Below are 18,131 nucleotides of genomic sequence, written 5' to 3'. Positions count from 1 at the left end.
AAGGAAATAGTCATTGACTTCAGGAAGCATAGTGGAGGACATGCCCCTGTCTACATCAATGGGGACGAAGTAGAAATGGTCAAGAGCTTCAGGTTTTTAGGTTTTCAGATCACCGATAATCTGTCCTGGTCCCTCCATGCCGACACTATTGTTAAGAAAGTACACCAATGCCTCTACGTTGTCAGGAGACTAAGGAAATTTGGTATGTCTGCTACAACTCTCACCAACTTCTACAGATGCACCATAGAAAACATTCCTTCTGGTTGTATCACTGCTTGGTATGGCTCCTGCTCTGTCCAAGATCGCAAGAAACTACAGTCTATCATTCAAACCAGCCTCCCATCCACTGACACTGTCTACACTTCCTGCTGCCTTGAAAAAGCAACCAGCATAATCAAGGACCCCACACACCCCGGACATACTCTCTTCCACCTTGTTCTGCTGGGAAAAAGATACAAAAGTCTGAGATCACATATCAACCAACTCAAAAACAGCTTCTTCCCTGCTGCCATCAGACTTTTGAATGGACTTACTTTGCATTAAGTTGATCTTCCCCTACACCCTAGCAATGACTGTAACAATACATTCTGCACTGTCTCCTTTCCTTCCCTATGTACAGTGTGCTTTGTCCGTATAGCGCGCAAGAAACAATACTTTTCACTGTATACCAATACAGTTGACAATAATATATCAAATCAAAATCAAATCGAATCAAATATTTGCTATTAACTGCCTTGACATAGACTGGTTAACAGAAAAGCTAAATTAAAGAATAATATGAGTTAATAAGTTTATTGAATGCCATGCTATGTCCTAAAATACATTCAGATAATATGAACTTGCAAACTTTATTATACCCTGATATTGCTCTGTGATATTTTATCTTGAACTGTTATAGGAAGCTATAGGTTACAAAACTGTACACTATCCAGTCCCTTGTTGTGATTATTACCTTTGGAAAGATCTAGCAGCTGCTCAAGCTTGTTATTACATAATGAGGCTTTAGTTTAGTAGTCTGATTGCCTCTTTGTTCCTGATGTTAAATGATTTTCCTATATGCCAGCCTCTTTGTTGTGAATATTAGTTGATTTTCCTATATGCTGACCTTACCTTCTTCTCAATTCTTGGTAATGTAAATGAAACAGATGTGTAAAATATTAATTATTTTTTATTGATGGCTTATGTACAGTTTGACAGCACAATATAATCCTTTTGTTCCTAAGACGATTATTGGTAATTCGAACAGAAAGCCTGTGCATACAGGCTTTAGTTGAGTTTTATAACACATCGAGATGAACATTTGTTTTTGTCCAAAACCTAAACATTGCTAACATAAGTTAAATATCAGTGATACATCTAACATTTCAAATATACCTCCTGACACAAGCTTCAGAGCTTTTCTTCAATGATTTAAATGCTTTCCTGAAACCAACAAAAGGATATTGTGCCTGGACAAACAATCATATCTAACTGCCATGTGCTGACAATAAAGAAATCATTCCTATTTTACTTACCTCATCACATGGCTTAGCAGATTGGAATATTTATATGTAAGTTAGTACTGATCTGACTGGAATCCTAGTAACATTCTCCTGATGGGACAGCTCCTGGAGATACTTATCTCTCATCCGTTTCTTTAATTGGATGTCTCCTCTGCTGATTTTTATTACTGCAGCAGCTTCATGATTGGATGGATCATGGAGATTTCCTTTGTGTGAGGATAATGGTATAAAACATGCTTCCCTGTTTTCCCAAAGCCACACAACATTCATGGTGACATGGTGTGTATTTGAAAGCAGGTGTTAGGCGATGTTTAAAGAAAAGACAATGATGGGTCATCTCTGTTTCTCCCTTCCTGTGGGGAATACTTCCTCCTGGTGACGCAACCAAGGAGGAAGAAGCAGCCAATGTGTGAGGGAGCCACGAGACTATATTCTTTCAGATGGCACATGCTGGAAATACTCAGCAGGTCAGGCAGCATCTGTGGGGAGATAAATTATTTCAGAAGCTGCCTGACCTACAGAGTATTTCCAGTACTTTTTGTTATATATACTTACAGCTTATGATGTAAAATGTAAGTAGCTATTTTACATGACATAGGTTAACAGCTCCTTTGGCAGCACCTTCCAAGCCCATGATCTCTATAACCTAGAAGATCAAGAGCTGCATGGGAATACAAGTTTCCCCCCAAAACCGCACACTATCCTACTTGGAGTTATATGGCCATTCCTTCACTCTTGCTGGGTCAAAATCCTGGAACTTCCTTCTTAAAAGTACTGTGGGTGTACCTACAACACATGGATTGCACCAGTTCACAAAGGCAGCTCAACACCACTTGAGAGTATCCGGGGGGGGGGGGGGGGGGGGGAGAGAATTTTCCCATCCCGCCCACCACAGGAATCGTAGTGGGTGGGACATTGACTATGGATTTTCTAGTTTTGGGGCAAGCGTGGCCAGAAAATCCCACACATAAAGCTTTACAACACCGAAAAGGCACGTTCAGCACATCATGTCTACACTAGGCATCAAGCACCTATCTATTCTAATCCTGTTTTCCAGCACTTGGTCTGTAGCTTTATTTGCTATGACATTTCAAGTGCTCATCTAAATGCTTCGGAAATGTTGTGAGGGTTCCTACCTCAACCACCCTTTCAGGCACTGAGTTCCAGATTCCCTCTGGGTGAAAATGTTTTCCCTCAAATTCCCTCCAAATCTCCTGCCTCTTACCTTAATCTATACCCCCTGGTTATTGAACCCTCTACGAAGGGGAAACGTTTCTTACTATCTATCCTAGCTATGTCCCTCATATAACTGTACACCTCAATCAGATCCCCCCGCCTCAGCCTTCTCTGTTCTAAGGAAAACAACACCAGCCTAACCAGCCTTTCTGCATAGCCGAAATGCTCCAGTCCAGGCAACGTCCTGGTGAATCTCCTCTGCACCTGTTCTAGTGCAATCACATCCTCACCAGTTTGATGACCAGAATTGCACACAGTATTCTAGCTGTGGCTGAACAAGTGTTTTTCACAGATCCATCATAATCTCACTGCTATTCGTAATGCACATTAATGATTTAAATGAGGAAACTAAATGTAATAGCTCCAAATTGGCAGATGATATAAAGCCGGGTGGGAGGGTGAGCTGTGAGGAGGAACTCAAAAATGCTTCATTGTGATTTGGACAAGTTGAGTGAGTGGGCAAATGCATGGGAGATGCAGCATAATATGGGTAAATGTGAGGTTATCCACATTGGCAGCAAAAACAGGAAGACAGATTACTATGTGAATGGCTATAGATTGAGAGAGGGGAGTGTGCAGCGAGACTTCTGGTCTCCTTGTATATAGTCAGTGAAAGCAAGCATGCAGGTGCAGCAGGTGGTAAAGAAGGAAAATGGTATGTTGGCTTTCATAGCGAGAGAATTCGAGTACAGGAGCAGGGATGTCTTGCTGCAGTTATACAGGACCTTGGTGAGGCCACACCTGGAATATTGTGTGCAATTTTGGTCTCCTTATCTGGGGAAGAATGTTCTATGCTATGGAGAGAGTGCAACAAAAGTTTACCAGACTGATTCCTGGGATGGCGGGACTGACATAAGAGGAGTGATTGAGTCGGTTAGGATTATATTTGCCGGAGTTTAGAAGAATGAGGGAGGAGCTCATAGAAGCTTGTAAAATTCTAACAGTACCAGCCAGGATAGATGCAGGAAAGACATTCCTGATGGCAGGGGAGTCCAGAAGCAGGGGTCACAGTTTGAGGCTACAGGGTAAACCATTTAGGACTGAGATGAGGAGAGATTTATTCACTCAGGGAGTGGTGAGCCTGTGAAATTCTCTGCTACAGAAAGCAGTTGAGGCCAAAACATTGATGTTTTCAAGAAAGAGTTAGATATAGCTACTGGGTCTAAAGGGATCAAAGGATGTTGGGGGGGAAAGTGGGAACATGAGTTGGATGATCAGCCATGATCATAATGAATGGTGGAACAGGTTCAAAGGACCAAATGGCTTACTCCTGCTTCTAATTTCTATGTTTCTATATTCTATTCTTAGGGTACTGGACCAGAAGCCCAAGTTACATTAGGATGACAGACTAGACCCCAATAGTTTTTCTATTTAGGCGTCAATGTGAGGATAGGATGTTTCACTCCAGGAGTAATTCCACTGGCAAATTAGGGATCTTTTATAATAAAGCAAATATTTAATAACACAGTTTAAATATAACTCTAACAAATTAAACAACTATGTTCTTTTTCTATGTTTAACTTAACTATTAACAGTTGAGCAATATTTACAAATGAAAAGGAAACAATTTTAATTTCTAACTTATCACTGTTTCAGTTCCAAATAAGCATCATTCCTCTTACAGACTTAATGCCACTTTAAATACAGTTAACAACCATAAATATACTTGCTACAATAAGTGTAGACAGTCTTGAAGCTGTCAGAAAGAAAATCAGTCTCAGAGCAGCTTACAAAAGCCTCTGTCTTCAAACAATTCCAAAATAGAACTAACTGCTTTCTGCAAAAGATTTTTGCTGGTTTGCACATAAACTACATCATCACATTTGATTTGATTTGATTTATTATTGTCACATGTATTAGTATACAGTGAAAAGTATTGTTTCTTGCGCGCTATACAAAGCATACCGTTCATAGAGAAGGAAAGGAAAGGGTACAGAATGTAGTATTACAGCCATAAATATAGTGCAGAGAAAGATCAACTTAATGCAAGGTAGGTCCATTTTCTTTTCTATGAACAGTATGCTTTGTCTGTATAGTGCGCAAGAAACAATACTTTTCACTGTATACTAATACATGGAGTTTAATTTAGATAAATGCAAGGTGATGCATTTTGGTAGATTGAACCAGGGCAGGACTTACTCAGTCAATGGTAGGACATTGGGGAGAGTTACAGAACAAAGAGATCTAGGGGTACATGTTCATAGCTCCTTGAAAGTGGAGTCACAGGTGGACAGGGTGATGAAGAAGGCATTCAGCATGCTTGGTTTCATTAGTCAAAACATTGAATACAGGAGTTGGGATGTCTTGTTGAAGTTGTACAAGACATTGGTAAGGCCACACTTGGAATATTGTGTATAGGTCTGGTCACCCTATTATAGAAAGGATATTATTAAACTAGAAAGAGTGCACAAAAGATTTACTAGGATGCTACCGGGACTTGATGGTTTGAGTTATAAGGAGAGGCTGGATTGACTGGGACTTTTTTCTCTGCAGCGTAGAAGGCTGAGGGGTGATCTTATAGAGGTCTATAAAATAATGAGGGGCATAGATCAGCTAGATAGTCAATATCTTTTCCCAAATGTAGGGGAGTCTAAAACTAGAGGGCATCGGTTTAAGGTGAGAGGGGGGAGATACAAAAGGGTCCAGAGGGGCAATTTTTTCACACAGAAGATGGTGAGTGTTGCCAGAGGTAGTAGTAGAGGCGGGTACAATTTTGTCTTTTAAAAAGCATTTAGATAGTTACATAGATAAGATGGGTATAGAGGGATATGGGCCAAATGCGGGCAATTGGGACTAGCTTCGGGGTTAAATAAAAAAGGGCGGCATGGACAAGTTGGGCCGAAGAGCCTGTTTCCATGCTGTAAACCCCTATGACTCAATGTGATAATAATAAATCAAATCAAATAAACATTAACATGTCTTCTCTCTTTCAGGCACTGGTTGATATTTCTCTTACTTTTAGCATTTGTTAGAAATAATACCTCTTCTTCAAGCAACGTATGACTGGAAATTTAAAACGTCTTTTAAATCAGAAATAACTGAAGACAATCGCCGAATGGAGTGAATATTGAACTGTCAACAGCTCCGTCTCTGCCGGGTGTACGGCTTGGAGCTGGCGGCTGCCGTACGGAAGTCAGAGGGCTGTCATGGCGGCTGCCGTACGGAAGTCAGAGGGTTGTCATGATGGCTGCCGTACAGGAGGTCAGAGGTAAGTGGCGCTGTCATGGTGGCTATAGTACAGAGGTCGGAGGTCAGTGGTACTGTCATGGCGGCGGAGCGAGAGTGGAGTGCGAGGCAGTCAAAGAGCCGGCGACGGGAGGGCTCGAGCCGGACCGGCTGTCCTTCACCGGCCAGTGTCAGCGGCAAGAGCCGGGCGGCGGACACTGAAGGGACCCTCCAAAGGTGAGTGTTAGTGTCCGACCCAGAGATCACAGCAACAGCGATAGGCAGAGAGGAGGGGGGAGGATAGAGGGGGGAAGATAGAGGGGGGAAGATAGAGGGGGGGGGGAGGAGATGGAAGGTAGAGGGGGGAGGAGAGGGAAGATATAGAGGGGGGAGGAGAGGGAAGATATAGAGGGGGGGAGGAGAGGGAAGATATAGAGGGGGGGAGGAGAGGGAAGATATAGAGGGGGGGAGGAGAGGGAAGATATAGAGGGGGGGAGGAGAGGGAAGATATAGAGGGGGGGAGGAGAGGGAAGATATAGAGGGGGGGAGGAGAGGGAAGATATAGAGGGGGGGAGGAGAGGGAAGGTATAGAGGGGGGGAGGAGAGGGAAGGTATAGAGGGGGGGGAGGAGAGGGAAGGTATAGAGGGGGGGGAGGAGAGGGAAGGTATAGAGGGGGGGGAGGAGAGGGAAGGTATAGAGGGGGGGGAGGAGAGGGAAGGTATAGAGGGGGGGGAGGAGAGGGAAGGTATAGAGGGGGGGGGAGGAGAGGGAAGGTATAGAGGGGGGGGGGAGGAGAGGGAAGGTAGAGGGGGAATGGGAACATCAATCATAACTTCATGATGAACTGCTTTGCAGAACAGCATTATTCTCTCATGAATGTCGTAGTTGTTGCCGTGTACTCCAGGGAACTCAGCGTAGAAATAACACTGGATGTTTGAGCATCGTCATTGAGATGAGCTGTGCTGTACATCTATAAACCAATTCCAGTTTGTTTACAAGGTAGGCTTCTTCGGGGTTCCAAACTGTTGCTCCATTCTCCCATTTGGGTCGTAGCAGAGCCTCATATGCAACAATCTTGACCATTCTGTCACATTTTGTTAGATTTCTCCTTATAGATCTAGGAATTTTCTTTGAGCATTTACAACATAGTTTAAGCAATGGACCCATTCACTTGATAGGAGGACAGCAGCAGACAAACTCTGCTTGGAAGTAAATTCTAATCATCCTGTATATGAAGGTTCCATGATGTGGAGATGCTGACGTTGGACTGGGGTGGGCACTGTAAGAGCTCTCACAACACCAGGCTAAAGTCCAACAGGTTTATCTGGAATTACAAGCCATTGGAATGCTGCTCCTTCCTCGATGAGTGGAGAGTTGGGTTCACAAACACGTATGTAGACAGATGCAATTGCTGGAAGGCCGCTGCCCTAGACTTGACATGTATGCTCAAGCTGCCAGGGGACACGTCAATGCCAGATTCACCAGCTGCTCTCACAAGACAACTCCGCATGTCACCCAAGTATAACGCAACACCATCCATGCTCACAAGACCAGCCGCAACATTGTCATCAAACCAGTAGACAAAGAAGGGGCCACTGTCATACTGGATAGAACGGATTACTGCAAAGAAGTGTACCGACAACTGAGCAACCAGAAACACTACAGACAGTTACCCACAAATCCGACGAAAGAACACACCTGCCAACTCAACAGGCTAATCAAGACCTTTGATCCGGACCTTCAGAGCACCCTCCATGCTCTCATTCCACGTACTCCCCGCGTTGGGATCTCTACTGCCTCCCAAAGATACACAAGGCCAACACACCCGGGCGTCCCATTGTATCAGGCAATGGGAACCTATGTGGGGACCCTATGTGAGAACCTCTCTGTCTACGTCAAGGGCATCCTGAAACCCATCATACAAGGAACCCCAGCTTCTGTCGCGACACTACGGACTTCTTACAGAAACTCCGTACCAGTGGACTAGTTGAACCAGGAACACTCCTTGTCACAATGGATGTCACGGCACTCTACACCAGCATCCCCACGACAACGGCATTGCTGCAACAGCCTCAGTACTCAACGCCAACTGCTAATCTCCAGATGCACCTCAATACGCCAACATCTTCATACACAAGTTCAAACAAGACCTCTTCACCACACAGGACCTTCAACCGACGCTATACACTAGATACATTGATGACATTTTCTTCCTTTGAATCACTGAAACGACTACATGATGACATCAACAAGTTTCGGACTACTCTCCAGAATCGGTTGCATTCTTGGACACACGCATCTCCATCAAGGTCAGTCACCTCAGCACTTCACTGTACCGCAAGCCCACGGATAACCTCACAATGCTCCACTTCTCCAGCTTCCATCCTAAACATGTTAAAGAAGTCATCCCCTACAGACAAGCCCTCCATACACACAGGATCTGCTCAGATGTGGAGGAATGCAACAGACACCTAGAGACGCTGAAAGATGCCCTTGTAAGAACGGGCACTCGAGTCATTGATCGACAGTTCCAAGGCGTACAGCAAAAACCCGCACCGACCTCCTCAGAAGTCAAACATGGGACACGCCGACAGAGTATCCTTCGTCATCCAGTACTTCCCCGGAGCAGAGAAACTATGACACCTTCTTCAGAGCTTCCAACATGTTATCAATGAAGACGAACATCTCGCCAAGACCATCCCCAAGCCCCACTACTTGCCTTCAAACAACCGTGCAACCTCAAACAGACCATTGTTCGCAGCAAACTACCCAGCCTTCAAGAGAACAGTGACCACGACACCACACAGCCCTGTCATGGCAACATCTGCAAGATGTGCCAGATCATCAACACGGATACCACCATCACAAGTGAGAACACCACCCACCAGGTACACGGTTTATACTCATGGGATTCGGCCAACGTTGTCTATCTCATGCGCTGCATGAAAGAATGTTCTGAGGCATGGTACATCAGCGAGACCATGCAGACGCTACGACAACAGGTGAACAGACAACGCGCGATAATCACCAGGCAGAAGTGTTCCCTTCCTGTTGGGGAACACTTCAAGGGCATTCAGCCTCCGATCTTCGGGTAAGCGTTCTCCAAGGCGGCCTTCAAGACGCACAACAACACAGAATCGCCGAGCAAAAACTGATAACCAAGTTCCGCGCGCATGAGGACTGCCTCGACCAGGGTCTCATGTCACACTACGTGTAACCCCCACCATTTGGCCTGGGCTTGCAAAATCCTACCAACTGTCCTGGCTTGAGACAATTCACACCTCTTTAACCTGTGACTATCCCTCTCGCCATTCGCATTGTCTGTACCTGTAAAGACTTGATTACCTGTAAAGACTCGCATTCAACCATTATCTTGCAATTGCATCTCTGTCTATTTTTGCCGTGTTTGTCAACCTAACTCTCCACTCACCTGATGAAGGAGCAGCGCTTCGAAAGCTCGTGATTCTAAATAAATCTGTTGGACTTTAACCTGCTGTTGTGTGACTTCTTACTATGAAGGTTCCAGGCTGTCTGCGTCTTCTTGCACGCACAGCGTGACACTTTGAGTTGAAAGTCAATTTGCTATTTGCTCAGTCCATCTAAGTTCTGCAGCTGTACTCAGTCTTCCTGCCTTGTTTTCCCTTATATTGGTATTCTTGTGACTTGTCCTGATGAGACAAAAAGCGTTGACAACTTGTTTTTTCACAGCAATAGTTAAATTCTTTACTAGCAAACGACAATCATAATATGATTGAGTTTCACATGTAGTTTGAAGGAGAAAGGAGAGAATTTAAGGCTAGTATTCTTAACTTAACCCCCGTGTCTGCATGGGTTTCCTCCGGGTGCTCCAGTTTCCTCCCACACACCAAAGATGTGCGGGTTAAGTTGATTGGTCATGTTAAATTGCCCGTTAGTGTCAGGGGGACTAGAAAGGTAAATACATGAGGTTAAGGGGATAGGGCCTGGGTGGGATTGTTGTCGGTGCAGGCTTGATGGGCCGAATGGCCTCCTTCTGCACTGTAGGAATTCTACGATTAAATAAGGACAATTATGAAGGCATGAAGACAGAGCTGGCCAAAGTGATCTGGAAAATTAGGTTAAGGATGACAGCAGTGGAGATGCAGAGGCAGAAATTAAGGAGGTATTTCAGAATACTCTGAAAATTTGCATTGCACTGAGGAAAAGAAAGACACTTTAGGGGAGGGTGCACCATCTGTGGTTAACTAAGGAAGTTAAAAGATAATATCAAATTGGAACAAAAGTATATAATTCTACGAAGTTGAGTGGTGGTCAGAAGATTGGGCATAATATAAAGAACAGCAAAGAATGACTAAAAGATTAACGAGGCAGGAAAAATTACAGCACAGGAGAAAACTCTCCAGACATATAAAAACAAATAGAGTTTCTACAAGTATTAAGAAAGGAAAAGAGTAAACAAAGTGAGCGTTGGTCTTCTAGCAAGTGAATCTGGGGAATTAATAATGGAAAATAACAAAATGGCGGATTAATTGAATGGGTATTTTGCATCTGTCTTCACTGTAGAGGAAACGAACAACATTTCACAAATAATTGGGTATCAAGAGGTGAAAAGGAGGGAGGAATTTTAAACCATTAGAACCACAAGGGAAAGGGTACTTTCTCCCCTCTCCTGAGCACATCGCTCCCGCTTCCTGGGGGCGGGGTGGGAGAGGGACTCTAAACTATCAGATAAATTACCCTGAGGTGTATGAAATTTTTTCTGTTGGACACGATTGAAAGAACAAAGGGCACAGTTTAATGTCAAGGGTCTCAAAAATAGGAAATGCAATGAATTTTACTTTTTTTTTTCCAAAGACCAATATAATTATGGCACAGATTCCCAAGTGGAGGTGAAAACAAGTTTAGTGTTTAAAAGTGGATTGGATGAATTCTTGATTAGGATGAGGATGCAGGGTTATTAATTCTGGAATTACTTCAGGAATAGACGGGAGGTTTGGAAGAGTAGGCTAGTTGAACCAATGTTTCTTTTTCCTAAAGTATTACCATGCAGCTACCATTTCTCAGCGCCCCTATAATCATCATAAATACTGTGGGGAAACTTTGGAGATACTCAACAATTGCATTGGGGTCTTTGTGAGGATGGGAGTATTGTCGGTGGGTTGGTGCCCTGGTGATTGTCAAAGTGAACATTGGCAGCTGTCTCTAACCTACTCGCCAGTCACAACTCATTGTCTAAACGTCAAGTAATTGCTGCCCATTGGTTACAAATCTGACCTACCTTTGGTGAAGAACAAAGATGTACAGACACTGGAGAGGAAAAAATAAATAAAACTCTGCATCATCCTCAGGGTAAATACACACATCGGCAAATAGACATTATCCTGAAATAAGTAATTTGACTTGTTCTAACATGATTTTCCCTCTGTCTAAATACCACCTGTAGGAAAGCTGCATTGCAGGTAGCTTTGATGAAGAAACGTGAATGTGAGGCAAAAGCTCTTCACACTGTTGAACAACTGCTTGAAACAAACATAACGGAGGAATTTCTGTTGGATTGTGTAAGTGAGGTGTTTTTTTTGAGACAATAATATTGATGGAGATTTGCTTTTAAAGTTTCTAAATGTGGAAAGGCCACAAAACTATTCTGAATGTAACATCTTTCTTCAGTTACAGGGGTTGTACTTAGAGCTTATGATTATATAGTGACCATACTATCCACAGGGTTTTCGAAAGATCTTCACAGCCAGTGTAGTCACTGTTGTTACGTAGACCAAAAGAAGTTAAGACTCCACAAACGTCAGTTAAATAGAATTGTGGTGCAAGACAGTTTGGAAGGAGGCCGTTAATCTAATTGTGCCTATGCCAGCTTTATAAAGAGTCATCCAATTAGTTCCACTCCCCATCCCTTTGTAAATAGCCCTGCAAACTTTTATCTAAGTATTTTGACCCCTTAGAAAATTATTGAATTCGGCTTCTGCTTAGGGAGTGCATTCTAGATCTTGTATTGTGCACTGAATTTTTAAAAATCTCCTCTGGTTCTTTTATCTTAACTCTGTGTCCTCTGAAAATAGACCTGCCTGCCACTGGAAACAGTTTCTCCTGATTTATTCTATCAAAACTCTTCATAATTTTGAACATTTCTATTAAATCTCCCTTTAACTTTTGCTCTAAGGTGGTCAACCCCAGCTACTCTAGTCTCTCCACATAACTGAAGTTTCTAATCCCCAGTATCATTTTCGTAAATTTTTTCTGCATTCTCTGTAAGGCAGTGGTGCCCAAACATTTTCCCAATGTGACCCTATTTTAATGTCAGACTTTGAGAGAGTGAATATCTGGGAGGGGGAATGGGGCTGCTGGAGAATTAGAAGTTTGTTGAAGGAGGGGGTGCATGGATAACCAGAGAAGCATGGTCAGCGCGGTGGCACAGTGGTTAGCATTGCTGCCTCAAAGCGCCATGGACGCGGCTTTGATTCCCAGTGGGGGGGTCACTGTCTGTGTTGAATCTGCACGTTCTCGCTGTGCACGCGTGGGTTCCCTCCAGTTTCCTCCCACAGTCCGAAAGACGTGCTGGTTAGGTGCATTGGCCATGCTAAATTCTCCCTCTGTGTACCTGAACAGGTGCCGGAGTGTGGCGACTAGGGGATTTTCACAGTAACTTCATTGCAGTGTTAATGTAAGCTGACTTGTGACTAATAAATTAACTTTACTTTAAAACTTCTGGGCTTGCTCTGAAAAAACAAAGACCTACCTTTACACAGACTATGGTTGTAGCAACAATCAGGCCCCAGAGAGCAGACTATTAAGCCACACCCACTGACAAGGGGAGAAATTTTTTTAAAGGGGCATTGCAGCTATCAAAACTCAGTTCAAGCTCCTCAGCTATCATTGCTGCCTTTGCGCTCACAACCCCCAGTTTGGGAACCCATGCTATGAGACATTGACATCTTACCTAAAATGTGGTTTGTAGAATTAGAAACAATCCAACAGCAAATAGCTTATAACCAGTGATTTATAAAGGGTTTGCATAACTTCCTTACTTTTATGTTTTATGTCTTGCTTATACAGCCAAGTATCCCTAGGCTTCTTTAACAGCGTTTTCAACCTACACTTTCACCCTTAACTGTTCAAGAAGGGGGCTCATCACTACCTTCCTGAGGGCAATTGGGGATGGGTACTGAATGCTGGCCTTGCCAGCAATGCTCTCATCCCACAAGTTATTAAAAGATGCACCCAATCCAGACTTGGTGACTTATAAGTAGTCTTTATCTATTTTCATCTTATCCAATTTCTCTACAACACCTTTCTTAACTGGAACATTGGCAGCACCTTCTTCTTTAGTGATGGATGCAAAATACTCATTCTAGTGCCTCAGACATGCCAGCTGCCTTTACAAGAAGATCACCCTTTTTATTCCTTTGACTACTCTTTCTCACTATGTTTATGTCTTTCATTTCATTTAACACGGCCAATGTTATCACTATAATTTGCTTACTTCTAACTCAAATATCCCTGTGGCTTTTCTTTTTCCTTTTTCTGTTCTTGCATGAACTTAATTATTTTGCAGTCATTATTTCCTATACCACTTTGTGGTTTCCTTGATCCATTTATTACCCAAAACCAGGTGAGTAAAAATACACACTGAAGGAGCGCATTAGATTTACTAAAACCTCTGGGTTTGCACAGCAAAATGTCTTGGGTCAATTGTCTAAGTGAAATATTTGTTATTTGATTTAAATGGCAGATGTAAATTTTATCCTCTTATAACTTGAGATCTAACTTTCTCTAGGGCTAGCTGTAAACTGAAATTCAGTAATTTTTTAATGATTCTGTGTTAGAAATATAATGCACTTTTTGTATGCATTTGCAGAAATGTTTGTGTAATTTATCCCCATTTCTGTTCCAATTAAGGTAAAGTTTATTACTCCAGTCCATTATCAGGATATTGTGGAAGAACGTTCCATAACCAAACAGTGTGGCTATCCTGTTTGCCAAAATAAACTTGAGAATGTAAGTCTGTTGTACATATTTTGAATTAATTCAGGGAGTTGTTTGCTTTGCTCTTGGCAAGACTTATTTCATGGTGAAGCAGGCTTGAGCAGCAAATGTCCTACTCCCACACCTATTTTTTATGATCTTATCAAAAGATTAATAAATTTCACATACAGTCATTGCTCTTTTGACAAAATTATGTGGCTTGAGGTTCAGACGCCCTGACTGGAACTGATGGCACAATTTGGGGAATAGTTTGCAAGATTAGAGACATTTGAAAAAATAAGTGGGACCTTTTGGGCTGACCAAGACTATTTTTTAAAAATTGTAATTGTTAAATAGGATAGGTGTGCATAATGCTAATTTGGAATCATTTGCTCTGGTTAAAAAGGTGTAGACTACTTTTCTCTTCAATCAAAGCACTATCATATAATTGTGCAACGCAGAAGGAGGCTGTATGGTCCATCATATAGGATCTATCAGAATTAGTCCCATTCTGCTCTATAAATAGTATATTTTCCCCACTGTATATATCCAATTTCCTTTTGAAAGTTGCAGTGGATTCTACTTCACTCCTGGGGCGGCACAGTGGTTAGCACTGCTGCCTCACAGCGCCAGGGGCCTGGGTTCAATTCCAGACTTGGGTGACCATCTGTGTTGCACAATTATATGATGGTGCTTTGCACATTCTCCCCATGTCTGTGAGGATTTCCTCCGGGTGCTCTGGTTTCCTCCCACAGTTCAAAGATGTGCAGGTTAGGTTGATTGGCCATGCTAAATTGTCCCTTGGTATCAGGGGGATTAGCAGGGTAAATACGTTTTGTTGAGGCTACAGGGTCTGGGTGGGATTGTTGTTGGTGCACCTTGATGGTCGAATGGCCTCCTTCTGCACTTGAGGAACTCTATGAATCTTTTAGGCAGTGTATTCTCACAGCTCTGTAATTTTTAAACTGAAAATTCTCTTTTCCTTTTTAGTTACTGAGCCCCTTCTAGTGCAAATGGTTTCTCCTTATTTATCCTTTCAAAACCCTTTAGAATTTTGAACTGCTCTAATCTATCTCCCCTTAACCTTCTCTGTTATGTGGGGACACCAGAGAAACTGTAATTTAAGCATAGGTCCCTCATGCCTGTACTATTCTTCTGCCCAAGTACTTTTTCCTTTCTCTTTTTCCCATCTCTTGAAGAATTTATTTTCATTTCTTATGATCTGTTACATTGAGGGTCTTTGTGTATCTTTGAGCGCCTTCATCCAATTCTTTACCTCTTTTGATTTACTTGAAAGCAGATCTGATGTAACTTGATCAGAGAGGGGGATAAAAATTATTGTTTTACACATCGTCAGCTGAAACCTTTCCAATGCTCATTCAATTACATTGCTTCTGAAGCCACTCCATCGTATTGACTCCATTGAAGTCAATAGAAATGCCGCAAGAGGCATAGGACATGTCTCATAGCATACGTCACTGAAGTAGCTGAGGTGGTGACATCAGATGACTGGCATGTTGTGGTGTTGTTTAGCAAGGTACATATTTATACAGTTACCCCCCCTCTCCCCTCCCCCCGACTTGTAGGCATCAACTCCTTGCTCTGTTATTTCCACTCCATCTGACGAAGGAGCAGCGCTCCGAAAGCTAATGGTGTTTGCTACCAAATAAACCTGTTGGACTTTAACCTGGTGTTGTTAAAACTCTTACTGTGTTTACCCCAGTCCAACGCCGGCATCTCCACATCAGTTCTAAGAGCAGCAAGTATATTCTGCTTCATGTCTGGAAGATGTAAGGTTTGTTGCGAATAGACCATTTACATCTGAACTAATCCTGCCATTATCTTACATCTGTCTGTTTCCAGTCAAAATTTCTAATTAGTCGTTAAGAGTGAGAATTTATGCTGTGTTTCCCCTCCCCTCCTGGCTGAGGGGTTTCAAGGACATTTACAGCGTCACCTGAGGTTCAGACCGAGAATTGAACCCAAGACCTCCTTGATTTCTATAACATGGTTCCTATTTGTATTCACCAACTAAGCTATTTGGCAGTCCTATTGCTGATTTTCATGTAACCTATTGAATTTTTAAAAATATATATTTATTCCTTTTAGGTACCTAAACAGCAATACAAAATATCGACCAATACCAATCGGGTTTATGACATTACTGAAAGAAAGGCAAGAATTGTTTCAATTTTTAAAAAAAATTCATTTAAAGAATTTAATATTTGTGTTGAGGGAATGTATTTTTATACTCAGAGTTTTATGCATGAAAGTTGAGCTTGCACTTTACCATGGAATCAACACTGCTGTGAAATTTTTTCCAGCATTGTTTCAACTGCACCAAAGTGAAAAGTAATGTATGTACTTGGTACAGCTAAAAAGAAACATGTTAAATATTACCCTTCTGCTTGCAATTAAGAAAGTTAATTGTAATAATATTGCCATTATTGTCACAAGGGGTGGCACAGTGGTTAGCACTGCTGCCTCACAGCGCCAGGGACCTGGGTTCAATTCCCGGCTTGGGTCACTGTCTGAGTGGAGGCTGCACGTTCTCCCCGTGTCTGTGTGGGTTTCCTCCGGGTGCTCCGGTTTCCTCCCACAGTCCAAAGACGTGCATTGGCCATGCTAAATTCTCCCTCCATGTACCCAAACAGACGCTGGAGTGTGGCGACTAGGGGATTTTCACAGTAACTTCATTGCAGTGTTAATGTAAGCCTACTTGTGACAAATAAACTTTACTTTGAATACTATTATCACTGAATAAACATTTCAGCTGTTACTAGTAATCCAGAGACTGAGCTGATAGTTCACAAGACTTGTGCTCAAATCCATCATGGGAGCTTGAGAATTTGAGTTCGATATTAAAGAATTCGGGAAATATAAAGATAGTTTTTTTAAGCTGATCACAAAGTTGTCATAAAACCCCAGTTTGTTCACCAATTTCCTTTAGCAAAGGAAATCTGTTGTCCTTGCCTGTTTCAGCCTGTACATGACTTCAATTCCACACAAATGTGGTTGACCCTTCACTTTCTGAAGGGCAGATAGGAAGAGTACCAATTGCTAATAGGGAATAGAATTGATCCACAACAATTCAAGTTATGTTTTCCTTTAAAAGCAGGTTGAATTAGTGACTGACATTCTTAAACACAGATAAAGATGTTGGTTTTTAATCTAGGTAGTCCATGTAGGATGTTTCAATGCAATCAAATTCTTTATACTATTTGCCTATTGCAGAATTGATTCAGTCAATAAACTGCAGTAATTGTGATTGCTTTTGCTTGAAGTCTTTCAGTTTTGGCAGTCATGATTTCTAACCTCAGTTCAGTGTTGTCTTGCAGTGAGCCCACAAGACATGAATCAGTTGATCATAGAGTTGAATATTCTAGAGAAAGACATCTTAACTGTTCCCATCATTCTACAGTTGATGACCTTTTAATTATGGTGAAACTCATGTACCAAGCTTGTTCACTGGTCTATAACTGCTGGGAAATTTATGAATGAGGGAATAAAAGATGACAAGCCCTATTGAATGACTTTAAAATTTGTGAAGCAATATGGCGGGACAGCTTGGTCTATTTTTTTTAACCGTCCACTGACTCGCAAAAAAGGTTCTTGCTTTAGGTCTGCAGCTCTCAATAACTTGCTCATACCTGGGCAAGGTCCAAGCTGAAAGTTGGTGCCTGTAAAATCATATTAAATAGCCAGCTATGAACCAGGAAAGGGCACAAGTTAAAGGAAAAAGTGTCATAGAATTTAGAAAAAGCCTACTGTCATATGGTTAAGTTAAGTTAAGAAAAGATGATTTCTGTAAATACAAACACAATTTAAATTCTTCTACTATTTTAACAGTGTTTTTGCAGCAATTTTTGTTACAAAGCTTCCAAATATTTAGAAGCTCAGATTCCAAAGAACCCATTATGGTCACGAGAAGGAGAAAGGTGAATATTTGTTCTAAATTTATGATTTGTATTTACTATATATGTTTTTTTTCATTGAACTTTTAGTACTGGCTTTTAGGGAAGTAATGATGTAATAATGGAAGTATAGCTAATCTGCATTTAAAACTTGCCATTTAACAATAAAATTGTGAATGTGACTGGTCAATAAAAAGAAAACATGGATGACCAGGTGAGACCGTGGATTATCTCTCTCCTTTTTTCCCTTGGAATATTAGTTGAAATCCAGCTTTAATTAAGAGAATGATGGACTTCTCTGTGGTGAGTTTGGGCGCTGCTGTTACTGTAGAGGCTAAAGTGTGGCTGGTGTGAGAAATC

General features: G+C 42.0%; 1 protein-coding gene across 2 annotated transcripts in view; it reads left to right on the top strand.

Moving 5' to 3' along the window:
* Nucleotides 1-5,936: 5,936 nt before the first annotated feature.
* The window catches only part of rpap2 (RNA polymerase II associated protein 2), an 89,455-nt gene continuing 77,260 nt past the window's right edge, over nucleotides 5,937-18,131 (top strand). Inside the window, exons 1-5 of one of the 2 annotated variants that reach the window (XM_078218890.1) lie at nucleotides 5,937-6,140; nucleotides 11,327-11,441; nucleotides 13,792-13,890; nucleotides 15,967-16,032; nucleotides 17,707-17,795. In XM_078218890.1, the coding sequence (XP_078075016.1) occupies nucleotides 5,962-6,140; nucleotides 11,327-11,441; nucleotides 13,792-13,890; nucleotides 15,967-16,032; nucleotides 17,707-17,795 (548 nt within the window). In that variant the 5' untranslated portion in view covers nucleotides 5,937-5,961. The remainder of the gene's footprint in view (nucleotides 6,141-11,326; nucleotides 11,442-13,791; nucleotides 13,891-15,966; nucleotides 16,033-17,706; nucleotides 17,796-18,131) is intronic. The other variant, XM_078218891.1, reaches the window with a different exon arrangement.

Source organism: Mustelus asterias, chromosome 8 (genome assembly GCF_964213995.1).
Source record: "Mustelus asterias chromosome 8, sMusAst1.hap1.1, whole genome shotgun sequence".
Lineage (NCBI taxonomy): Eukaryota > Metazoa > Chordata > Chondrichthyes > Carcharhiniformes > Triakidae > Mustelus > Mustelus asterias.
This window is presented reverse-complemented; position numbering and strand designations above follow the sequence as displayed.